This window comes from Salvelinus namaycush, chromosome 2, assembly GCF_016432855.1.
Source record: "Salvelinus namaycush isolate Seneca chromosome 2, SaNama_1.0, whole genome shotgun sequence".
Lineage (NCBI taxonomy): Eukaryota > Metazoa > Chordata > Actinopteri > Salmoniformes > Salmonidae > Salvelinus > Salvelinus namaycush.
This window is the reverse complement of record NC_052308.1, coordinates 78,667,208-78,680,099: the sequence shown is the minus strand read 5'-3', so window position 1 is coordinate 78,680,099 and position 12,892 is coordinate 78,667,208. Positions and strand designations below refer to the sequence as shown.

The following is a 12,892-nucleotide window of genomic DNA, read 5'->3' as shown; positions in this document are numbered from 1 at the left end:
GTGGTGTGGGAGAGTAGAGAAGGAGAGGGGGGAGGAGAGGAGGGCGGAAAGGAGAAGGATGGGAGGATAGGGGGGGAGAGGGGGAGGCGAGGAGGTGGAAGAAGGGGGAGGAGGGGTGAGGAGGTGATGGAGAGGAGAGCGGAGGAGAGGGTGGAGGATTGAGAGGGGGAGGACAGGAGGGAGTGTGGAGAGGGGGAGGAGAGGAGGGTGGAGAGGGGGAGGACAGGAGGGAGGGTAGAGAGGGGGAGGACAGGAGGGAGGGTGGAGAGGGGGAGGAGAGGAGGAAAGGGGCAGAGAGATGTTAGAATGAAGAGGAACCAGGTTCTCATCTCAGTGCTGATCTAAAATTACTAGACAGACAGACAGACAGACAGACAGACAGAGACAGACAGACAGACAGACAGACAGACAGACAGACAGACAGACAGACAGACAGACAGACAGACAGACATACATACATACACACACTACCGTTCAAAAGTTTGGGGTCAAAAGTTTGGGGTCACTTAGACATGTCGTTGTTTTTGATACAAAAGCACATTTTTTTGTCCATTAAATTAACATCAATTTGACCAGAAATACAGTGTAGATGTTGTTACTGTTGTAAATGACTGTTGTAGCTGGAAACAGCTGATTTTTAATGGAATATCTACATAGACGTACAGAGGCCCATTATCAGCAACCATCACTCCTGTGTTCCAATGGCACGTTGCGTTAGCTAACCCAAGTTCATCATTTTAAAAAGGCTAATTGATCATTAGAAAACCATTTTGCAATTATGTTAGCACAGCTGAAAACTGTTGTTCTGATTAAAGAAGAAATAAAACTGGTCTTCTTTAGACTAGATGAGAATCTGGAGCATCAGCATTTGTGGGTTCAATTACAGGCTCAAAATGGCCAGAAACAAAGAACTTTCTTCTGAAACTTGTCAGTCTATTATTTTTCTGAGAAAGGAAGGCTATTCCATGCGAGAAATTGGCAAGACACTGAAGATTGCTTCTTTAATCAGAACAACAGTTTTCATCTGTGCTAAGCCTATGAAAATGATCAACTTGAATTAGATAACACAACATGCCATTGGAAAAAACGAGTGATGGTTGCTAATAATGGGCCTCTGTACGTCTGTGTAGATATTCCATTAAAAATAATCAGCCGTTTCCAGCTACAATAGTCATTTACAACATTAACAATGTATTTCTGATCAATTTGATGTTATTTTAATGGACAACAAATGTGCTTTTCTTTCAACAAAAAAAAAAGATATTTCTAAGTGACCCCAAACTCTTGAACGGTAGCATATATATATATATATATACACACCTACCCTACACTATATATGTATATATATATATATATATATACAGTTGAAGTCAGAAGTTTACATACACCTTAGCCAAATACATTTAAACTCAGTTTTTCACAATTCCTGACATTTAATCCTAGTAAAAATTCCCTGTTTTAGGTCAGTTAGGATCACCACTTTATTTTAAGAATGTGAAATGTCAGAATAATAGTAGAGAGAAAGATTTATTTCAGATTTTATTTCATTCATCACATTCCCAGTGGGTCAGAAGTTTACATACACTCAAGTTTACATACACTCAATTAGTATTAAAATTGTTTAACTTGGGTCAAACGTTTCGGGTAGCCTTCCACAAGCTTCCCACAATAAATTGGGTGAATTTTGGCCCATTCCTCCTGACAGAGCTGGTGTAACTGAGTCAGGTTCGTAGGCCTCCTTGCTCTCACGCGCTTTTTCAGTTCTGCCCACACATTTTCTGTAGGATTGAGGTCAGGGCTTTGTGATGGCCACTCCAATACCTTGACTTTGTTGTCCTTCAGCCATTTTGCCACAACTTTGGGGTCATTGCTTGGGGTCATTGTCCATTTGGAATACCCATTTGCGACCAAGCTTTAACTTCCTGAAATAAGTCTTGAGATGTTGCTTCAATATATCCATATCATTTTCCTTCGTCATGATGCCATCTATTTTGTGAAGTGCACCAGTCCCTCCTGCAGTAAAGCACACCCACAACATGATGCTGCCACCCCCGTGCTTCACGGTTGGGATGGTGTTCTTCGGCTTGCAAGCTTCCCCCTGTCAAGGCGGTTGTAAGGAGAGGACCAAGGTGCAGCGTAGTGAGTGTACATTTTATTTATTAAATAAAAATGACGCCGAACAAAACAATAAACACTGCAAAAACAAACCGTGAAGCTCAAAGGCAATGTGCCCTAAACAAAGTAAACTTCCCACAAAGACAGGTGGAAAAAAGGGATACCTAAGTATGGTTCTCAATCAGAGACAACGATAGACAGCTGCCTCTGATTGAGAACCACACCTGGCTAAACACAAAGAAATACACAACATAGAACATAGAATACCCACCCCAACTCACGCCCTGACCAAACCAAAATAGAGACATAAAAAGGATCTCTAAGGTCAGGGCGTGACACCCCCTTTTTCCTCCAAACATAACGATGGTCATTATGGCCAAACAGTTCTATTTTTGTTTCATCAGACCAGAGGACATTTCTCCACAAAGTATGATCTTTGTCCCCATGTGCAGTGGCAAACCGTAGTCTGGCTTTTTTATGGCGGTTTTGGAGCAGTGGCTTCTTCCTTTCTGAGCGGCCTTTCAGGTTATGTCGATATAGGACTCATTTTACTGTGGATATAGATACTTTGTACCTGTTTCCTCCAGCATCTTCACAAGGTCCTTTGCTGTTGTTCTGGGATTGATTTGCACTTTTCGCACCAAAGTACGTTCATCTCTAGGAGACAGACCGCGTCTCCTTCCTGAGCGGTATGACGGCTGCGTGGTCCCATGGTGTTTATACTTGCGTACTATTGTTTGTACAGATGAACGTGGTACCTTCAGGCGTTTGGAAATTGCTCCCAAGGATGAACCAGACTTGTAGAGGTCTACAATTTTTTTTCTGAGGTCTTGGCTGATTTCTTTTGATTTTCCTATGATGTCAAGCAAAGAGGAACTAAGTTTGAAGGTAGGCCTTGAAATACATCCACAGGTACTCAAATTATGTCAACTAGCCTATCAGAAGCTTCTAAAGCCATGACATAATTTTTCTGGAATTTTCCAAGCTGTTTAAAGGCACAGTCAACTTAGTGTATGTAAACTTCTGACCCACTGGAATTGTGATACAGTGAATTATAAGTGAAATAATCTGTCTGTAAACAATTGTTGGAAAGATTACTTGTGTCATGCATGAAGTAGATGTCCTAACCGACTTGCCAAAACTATAGTTTCGTTAAAAATAAATTTGTGGAGTAGTTGAAAAACGACTTCAACTGTATATATATACAGTATATATATATATATATATATATATACAGTGGGGAGAACAAGTATTTGATACACTGCCGATTTTGCAGGTTTTCCTACTTACAAAGCATGTAGAGGTCTGTAATTATTATCATAGGTACACTTCAACTATGAGAGACGGAATCTAAAACAAAAATCCAGAAAATCACATTGTATGATTTTTAAGTAATTAATTTGCATTTTATTGCATGACATAAGTATTTGATACATCAGAAAAGCAGAACTTAATATTTGGTACAGAAACCTTTGTTTGCAATTACAAAGATCATACGTTTCCTGTAGTTATTGACCAGGTTTGCACACACTGCAGCAGGGATTTTGGCCCACTCCTCCATACATACCTTCTCCAGATCCTTCAGGTTTCGGGGCTGTCGCTGGGCAATACGGACGTTCAGCTCCCTCCAAAGATTTTCTATTGGGTTCAGGTCTGGAGACTGGCTAGGCCACTCCAGGACCTTGAGATGCTTCTTACGGAGCCACTCCTTAGTTGCCCTGGCTGTGTGTTTCGGGTCGTTGTCATGCTGGAAGATCCAGCCACGACCCATCTTCAATGCTCTTACTGAGGGAAGGAGGTTTTTGGCCAAGATCTCGCAATACATGGCCCCATCCATCCTCCCCTCAATACGGTGCAGTCGTCCTGTCCCCTTTGCAGAAAAGCATCCCCAAAGAATTATGTTTCCACCTCCATGCTTCACGGTTGGGAGGGTGTTCTTGGGGTTGTACTCAACCTTCTTCTTCCTCCAAACACGGCGAGTGGAGTTTAGACCAAAAAGCTCTATTTTTGTCTCATCAGACCACATGACCTTCTCCCATTCCTCCTCTGGATCATCCAGATGGTCATTGGCAAACTTCAGACGGGCCTGGACATGCGCTGGCTTGAGCAGGGGGACCTTGCGTGCGCTGCAGGATTTCAATCCATGACGGCGTAGTGTGTTACTAATGGTTTTCTTTGAGACTGTGGTCCCAGCTCTCTTCAGGTCATTGACCAGGTCCTGCCGTGTAGTTCTGGGCTGATCCCTCACCTTCCTTATGATCATTGATGCCCCACGAGGTGAGATCTTGCATGGAGCCCCAGACCGAGGGTGGTTGACCGTCATCTTCAACTTCTTCCATTTTCTAATAATTGCGCCAACAGTTGTTGCCTTCTCACCAAGCTGCTTGCCTATTGTCCTGTAGCCCATCCCAGCCTTGTGCAGGTCTACAATTTTATCCCTGATGTCCTTACACAGCTCTCTGGTCTTGGCCATTGTGGAGAGATTGGAGTCTGTTTGATTGAGTGTGTGTACAGGTGTCTTTTATACAGGTAACAAGTTCAAACAGGTGCAGTTAATACAGGTAATGAGTGGAGAACAGGAGGGCTTCTAAAAGAAAAACGAACAGGTCTGTGAGAGCCGGAATTCTTACTGGTTGGTAGGTGATCAAATACTTATGTCACGCAATAAAATGCAAAGTAATTACTTAAAAATCATACAATGTGATTTTCTGGATTTTTGTTTTAGATTCCGTCTCTCACAGTTGATGTGTACCTATGATAAAAATGACAGACCTCTACATGCTTTGTAAGTAGGAAAACCTGCAAAATCGGCAGTGTATCAAATACTTGTTCTCCCCACTGTATATATATATATATAGTGTAGGGTAGGTAGAAGTCCCAAATGCTATCCTATGCCCTAAATAGTGCACTACATTTGAACAGGGCCCATAGGGATCCATCGTAGGAGTGTCAGAACACTGAAGCACTGAGTCTAAAGGGAGACTACCCAGGGATGCAAACGGGTCACTTTTAGGCGACATTCAGCGTCTCTATAGAAGAGAGGTGATCATCTCCCTGTGTGACACTACCTTCTCTGATGGCTGTGTCATCACTCACTCCACGCAACACACTTTGTTCCTGACTGGGACATTTGGAATGCGACTCGAGTTGTGTTTTTGAAATCATTCTGTGATTATGGTCGATATATTATAGTTGCCTGTATGTTTCAATAGCGCAACGTATTACACACAAAAGTTATTCAAGTTAGCTAGCTATGATCTCAGCTCAGCAATGTCACGCCAATGGGCCCTGGTCAAAAGTAGTTCATAAAGGGAAACGGGTGATATGGCCCTGGTCAAAAGTAGTTCATCAAGGGAAACGGGTGATATGGCCCTGGTCAAAAGTAGTTCATAAAGGGAAACGGGTGATATGGCCCTGGTCAAAAGTAGTTCATAAAGGGAAACGGGTGATATGGCCCTGGTCAAAAGTATTCATGAAGGGAAACGGGTGATATGGCCCTGGTCAAAAGTAGTTCATAAAGGGAAACGGGTCACATGGCCCTGGTCAGAAGTAGTCATAAAGGGAAATGGGTGATATGGCCCTGGTCATAAGTATTCATTAAGGGAAACGGGTGATATGGCCCTGGTCAAAAGTAGATCATAAAGGGAAATGGGTGATATGGCCCTGGTCAAAAGTAGTTCATAAAGGGAAACGGGTGATATGGCCCTGGTCAAAAGTAGTTCATAAAGGGAAACGGGTGATATGGCCCTGGTCAAAAGTAGTTCATAAAGGGAAACGGGTGATATGGCCCTGGTCAAAAGTAGTTCATAAAGGGAAACGGGTCACATGGCCCTGGTCAGAAGTAGTCATAAAGGGAAATGGGTGATATGGCCCTGGTCATAAGTATTCATTAAGGGAAATGGGTGATATGGCCCTGGTCAAAAGTAGTTCATAAAGGGAAACGGGTGATATGGCCCTGGTCAAAAGTAGTTCATAAAGGGAAACGGGTGCCATGGCCCTGGTCAAAAGTATTCATAAAGGGAAACGGGTGATATGGCCCTGGTCAAAAGTAGTTCATAAAGGGAAACGGGTGCCATGGCCCTGGTCAAAAGTATTCATAAAGGGAAACGGGTGATATGGCCCTGGTCAAAAGTAGTTCATAAAGGGAAACGGGTCACATGGCCCTGGTCAAAAGTAGTTCATAAAGAGAAACGGGTGCCATGGCCCTGATCAAAAGTAGTTCATAAAGGGAAATGGGTGCCATGGCCCTGGTCAGAAATATGCATAAAGGGAAACGGGTGATATGGCCCTGGTCAAAAGTAGTTCGTACAGGGAAAGGTGCCACTTGCAACACAACGTAATGAAACCCAGTCAGTATGCTAGTTTAGCAATATTAGCTATTTCCCTCTGACTACAACTCCGGGTAAACTATCCCAAACCCAGCGCCCTCTGCCTCGCTAACACACGTGACCGCCCTCCTTAACAACGCGCCAACCAGTTGTGCTATAGAAAAGGATCCTACTCGATAGCTCCGTTGGCAACATTTCAAGCTAGCTATGGAGTGATCTTACGGCACATACTTGTCCGTTACAGTAGCCCAGCTCACCTTCCCAGAGACAATCTTTTCGTAAATTTGTATGGGCTGGTCAGCGAAGAAGGGAGGATAACCGGCCGCCATCTCATAGACCAACACACCCAACGCCCACCAGTCTACCGCCTTGTTATACCCCTGGAGAGGGAGAGAGAGGGAAGGAGGGAAGGGGAGGAGGAGGGAGGGGAGGAGGGAGGGAAGAAAGGGGGGAATTAGGGGAGTGGGAGAGGGAGAAAGGAGGGAGGGAGGAGGGAGAAGGGAAGGAGGGAGAAGGGAAGGAGGGGGAAAGGAGGGAGGGGGGAGAGAGGGGAAAGGAGGGAGGGGGAGGGAGGGGGGAATCAGGGGGAAAGGAGGGGGGAGAGGGGAAAGGAGAGAGGGGGGAGGGAGGGAGGTAAAGAGGGAGAGAGATTTACCATGTTGAGTGTTACATTGAGGTTTGGAGGTAGAGAGAGAAAGTAACTGAGGTCTGTAGTAAAGTAATGCCTCAGGGACAGCTGCCTCCTCCATTTTGGTTCCATTATAGTAGTTGCACAGAAATACATTCAGTGCTAAGCCACAGGGACAGCTGATTCCTCCTTTTTGGTTCCATTGAAGTAGTTGCACAGAAACCCACCCCTAAGCCACTGGGCCTCCATTGCGGCTCACCTTGCTGAGGATGATCTCTGGGGCCAGGTACTCTGGGGTTCCACACAGCGTCCAGGTTCGACCTTTCACACGCTTAGCAAAACCAAAATCTGTCACCTGAGAGAGAGAGAGAGACCATTGAAAATACAACCCATTGCATCAGTTACGCAGTAGTTAAATAGTAGCTACAGAGGAATCTGCAGTACCACTGTTTCCCACTAGGGGGAAGCAGAGACTGCGCTATAAACCACTGTTGTAGAGCCAGGTACACAGACATATACAGTAAGCGCATGTAATAGAACCATTTCCAGGACACGACACACTGACGTCACGCACAGATGCGCAAAACTCTTGGCGGCAGTGAGAAAGCCATCTGCGCCCATTCAACATAGCTTTGATTTAAGTTTTTAATACTTCTAAACAAATTAACTTTTGGGGGGTTCTCATATGCTTACAATGATGTTTTGATTCTTGCTTGAACAGTCACTAAGATCATATTAGGTTGTGATCTCTGCAAAATAAATATTTTAGATGCAGCAGTTCTTAGCTAGAATGCTAACACTCATTGATATAGGCTGTAGCTAAAGCTAGCCAAAGAGTAATTTTACCGGTTGAAGCTGAAGTGTTTTTAAAGTATAATGCAGTTGATTTGCGATGATGACACAAACATTATATTAAGCAGGAAATTCATACGAGCCTTAAAATCGAATTATAAACCAAAAGTCGTGTGAAATTCACTCATAAGCAACATGTAAATAAAGTTTTTTTGTTGTTGCTGCCGTTCAATAAGAACTCCCACTTGCGCACATCGCCCTCGTTGCGGCAATGTTTGCAAACACAGGAAGGGGTTTATACCATAGACGGGTTAGCTGACAACGTCACAAAAACGATGGGTTCGGCAGAACGTCCTTGTGTTGTTGTGATTCTGAACGGCCAGAAAGCAACAATGACAAGAACCTGCCATGTGGGACAGTAGGTGGTTCGTTTCAACTAGTGTTATCTTGTTATTGATAGCATGTCTTGTTTTGAAGTGTTTTCGCTCGTCACGTCTATGCTAATATGGCTAAAATCCGCTAGCTAGCTAACCAACAACTGTAACGATGTAACTATACAGTGCATTGGGAAAGTATTCAGATCCCTTGACCTTTTTCTAAAATGGATTAAATAAAAAGGTTCCTCATCAATCTATACACAATACCCCATAGTGACAAAGTGAAAAGGTTTAGAATTTATTTGCAAATTCATAAAAAATAAAAACCTTATTTACATACAGTATTTGCATACAATACCAGTCAAAAGTTTGGACACACCTACTCATTCAAGGATTTGTACTACTTTATACATTGTAGAATAATAAATAATAAAACTATGAAATAACACAAATGGAATCATGTAGTAACCAAAAAAAGTGTTAAACAAATCAAAATATATTTTAGATTCTTCAAAGTAGCCACCCTTTGCCTTGATCACAGCTTTGCACACTCTTGGCATTCTCTCAACCAGCTTCATGAGGAATGCTTTTCTTAAAGGAGTTCCCACATTTGCTGAGCGTTTGTTGGCTGCTTTTCCTTCACTCTGCGTTCCAACTCATCCCAAACCATCTCAATTGGGTCGAGGTCGGGTGATTGTGGAGCCCAGGTCATCTGATACAGCACTCCATCACTCTCCTTCTTGGTCAAATAGCCCTTTCACATGCTGGAGGTGTGTTTTGGGTCATTGTCCTGTTGAAAAACAAATGATAGTCCCACTAACCGCAAACCAGATGGGATGTCGTATCGCTGCAGAATGCTGTGTCACTCCTCAGCAAAAGGCACATGACAGCCTGCTTGGAGTTTTCCCAAAAGGCACCTAAAGGACTCTCAGACCATGAGAAACAAGATTCTCTGGTCTGATGAAACCAAGATTGAACTATTTGGCCTGAATGCCAAGCATCATATCTGGAGGAAACCTGGCACTATCCCTACGGTGAAGCATGGTGGTGGCAGCATCATGCTGTGGGGATGTTTTTCAGCAGCAGGGACTGGGAGACTAGTCAGGATTGAGGGAAAGATGAACGGAGCACAGACAGAACCTTGATGGAAACCTGCTCCAGAGCGCTCAGGACCACAAACTGGGGCGAAGGTTCACCTTCCAACAGGACAGCTACCCTAAGCACACAGCCAAGACAACGCAGGAGTGTCTTCAGGACAAGTCTCTGAATGTCCTTGAGTGATCCAGCCAGAGCCCAGACTTGAACCCGATTGAACATCTCCGGAGAAACCTGAAAATATCTGTGCAGCGACACTCCCCATCCAACCTGACAGTGCTTGAGAGGATCTGCAGAGAAGAATGGGAGAAACTCCCCAAATACAGGTGTGCCAAGCTTGTAGCGTCATACCCAAGAAGACTCAAGGCTGTAATCGCTGCCAAAGGTGTTTCAACAAAGTACCGAGTAAAGGGTCTGAATACTTATGTAAATGTGATATTTAAGTTTTTTTTTTTGTAAACTAAAAACCTGTTTTTGCTTTGTCATTATGGGGTAATGTGTGTCGATTGATGAGGGGAAAAAACGATTTAATTCATTTTAGAACAAGGCTGTAACGTAACAAAATGTTGGAAAAGTCAAGGGGTCTGAATACCTTCTGAATGCTCTGTATTTGAGAAACAACAAGTGCTTCTTGTGCACATTTGTCTTTTTTCAATAAAGACTTGGAGAGGAAATATAGTTGACATGTTGTCAACAATCCTTTGATTCCCCGCCTCGGTTTTGTCCCGTCTATAACATCCTAAATAAAAATATTACAACCTAATGTGTGTAGCCCGTACATAGCCTTATGTCGGTTTATGTCACCTGTTCATAGCCCTACATCAGGTTAAATTACCTGTATGTAGCTTTACGTCATCCTATGTCACCTGTATGCAGCTCTATATCGTCCTATGTCACCTGTAGGTAGCTGTATGTCATGCTATGTCACCTGTATGTAGCCCTGCTGGTCTATGAGCAGGTTCTCCGGTTTCAGGTCTCGGTAGATGAGGTCCAGGGCGTGCAGGTACTCAAAGGTGAGGACAATCTGAGCCGCGTAGAACCGAGCATGAGGCTCACTACACGAGAGCGAGAGGAAGGGAGAGAGAGAGAGAGAGAGAGACAGAGAGATGCATAAGCAAATAAGCAGAGAAGACAACAGTAGAATAGATGACAGCACTACAGTAACTAAATAGAATACAGTAGAATAGATGACAGTACTACAGTAACTAAACATAATACAGTAGAATAGATGACAGTACTACAGTAACTAAATAGAACACAGTAGAATAGATGACAGTACTACAGTAACTAAATAGAACACAGTAGAATAGATGACAGTACTACAGTAACTAAATAGAATACAGTAGAATAGATGACAGTACTACAGTAACTAAATAGAATACAGTAGAATAGATGACAGTACTACAGTAACTAAATAGAACACAGTAGAATAGATGACAGTACTACAGTAACTAAATAGAACACAGTAGAATAGATGACAGTACTACAGTAACTAAACAGAATACAGTAGAATAGATGACAGTACTACAGTAACTAAATAGAATACAGTAGAATAGATGACAGTACTACAGTAACTAAATAGAACACAGTAGAATAGAATAAAGGAGGATCAACTTGATTCTATTCTATTACATGGAATTTGGATAGAATCTACAATCTAGCCCAATCCAGTAGCATGTGTGTGTGTGTGTGTGTGTGTGTGTGTGTGTGTGTGTGTGTGTGTGTGTGTGTGTGTGAGAGAGAGAGAGAGTGTGTGTGTGTGTGTGTGAGAGAGAGAGAGAGTGTGTGTGTGTGTGTGTAGCAGAGGATGTGAGTGTGTATGTGTGTGTGTGTGTGTGTGTGAGAGAGAGAGAGAGTGTGTGTGTGTGTAGCAGAGGATGTGAGTGAAGTGGAGCTGTAGTGGAGCGAGGAGCGGATTTAAAAAATGTTTGGAGTGTCGGCCTCTCAGCCACCAGCTCAAGTCATATTCTCTGCCCAGCACTTTAGCATTTAGCATTTCCATCATCACTGCTCTTTTAATTAGGCCTATTCTGTTGTATTTCTTTAGCCTACCCCACATGCAGAGATGTTGATATGAGTCAACCAAGAAATAGGTCACAGCCTGTGTAACAGACTGTAAGACAACCAATGAACCCATGCAGCAGCACAGGAGATGATTACAGGAGATGTCTACAGGAGATGTTTACAGGAGATGTTTACAGGAGATGTCTACAGGAGATGTCTACAGGAGATGTTTACAGGAGATGTCTACAGGAGATGTCTACAGGAGATGTCTACAGGAGATGACTACAGGAGATGTCTACAGGAGATGTCTACAGGAGATGTCTACAGGAGATGTCTACAGGAGATGTCTACAGGAGATGTTTACAGGAGATGTCTACAGGAGATGTTTACAGGAGATGTCTACAGGAGATGTCTACAGGAGATGTCTACAGGAGATGTCTACAGGAGATGTTTACAGGAGATGTCTACAGGAGATGTCTACAGGAGATGTCTACAGGAGATGTCTACAGGAGATGTCTACAGGAGATGTCTACAGGAGATGTCTACAGGAGATGTCTACAGGAGATGTCTACAGGAGATGACTACAGGAGATGTCTACAGGAGATGTCTACAGGAGATGTCTACAGGAGATGACTACAGGAGATGTCTACAGGAGATGTCTACAGGAGATGTCTACAGGAGATGTCTACAGGAGATGTCTACAGGAGATGACTACAGGAGATGTCTACAGGAGATGTCTACAGGAGATGTCTACAGGAGATGTCTACAGGAGATGTCTACAGGAGATATCTACAGGAGATGTTTACAGGAGATGTCTACAGGAGATGTCTACAGGAGATGTCTACAGGAGATGTCTACAGGAGATGTCTACAGGAGATGTCTACAGGAGATGTCTACAGGAGATGTTTACAGGAGATGTCTACAGGAGATGTCTATTTAGGCTATTGTTAAAAAACAGGAGTCTAAGTTTGTAACAGTGTTAAGTTGTCTATCAACTGATACATGTGAGGACAACAGAGCCGACTGAAGTATCTGATCGTCAATGAATGAGAGAAAGAGACTGTCGTTTTTAACACAGCAGAGGCATAGCATCAGCTCGGTTCAATAGCATGTGACAGGATGTTGAAATGTTGAAGCTCCTTAAGACAGCCTGCTTCAAAACCAAACGGTACCAAGTCACAAAAGTAGATGAGGAGTTTTTTAGATGATCTTTTTTATACAAAATGAATGGAGTGAATTTGGAGCGGTAGTCGTGTGAGTGATTTTTAGCGAGGGAAAGGACGTGAGCGCCGGACCGCTCTGTGAGCGAGGACGTGAGCGCCGGACCGCTCTGTGAGCGAGGACGTGAGCGCCGGACCGCTCTGTGAGCATTGAGTGGGATTTCAGACTGCTCAGCTCTGATGTGTAGACGTACCTGAACCTGCCGATTCGTCGTAGATGAGAGAACATCTCTCCACCCGGTACATACTCCATCACCATGTACAGGTTAGTGTTGTCCTGCAGAACAGACAGGATCTGTTACTGATACACACACACACACACACACACACACA

The 12,892-nt window shown here is 43.5% G+C and overlaps 1 protein-coding gene across 2 annotated transcripts in view; it reads right to left on the bottom strand.

The window, feature by feature from the left end:
- The window catches only part of LOC120019042 (cAMP-dependent protein kinase catalytic subunit alpha-like), a 30,205-nt gene that overhangs the window by 1,320 nt on the left and 15,993 nt on the right, over positions 1 to 12,892 (bottom strand). For both annotated transcript variants that reach the window (XM_038962277.1, XM_038962269.1), the window contains 4 exons: positions 12,754 to 12,836; positions 10,264 to 10,390; positions 7,331 to 7,426; positions 6,701 to 6,823 (listed from right to left, as the gene is read on the bottom strand). In XM_038962277.1, coding sequence (XP_038818205.1) covers positions 6,701 to 6,823; positions 7,331 to 7,426; positions 10,264 to 10,390; positions 12,754 to 12,836 — 429 coding nt within the window. The remainder of the gene's footprint in view (positions 1 to 6,700; positions 6,824 to 7,330; positions 7,427 to 10,263; positions 10,391 to 12,753; positions 12,837 to 12,892) is intronic.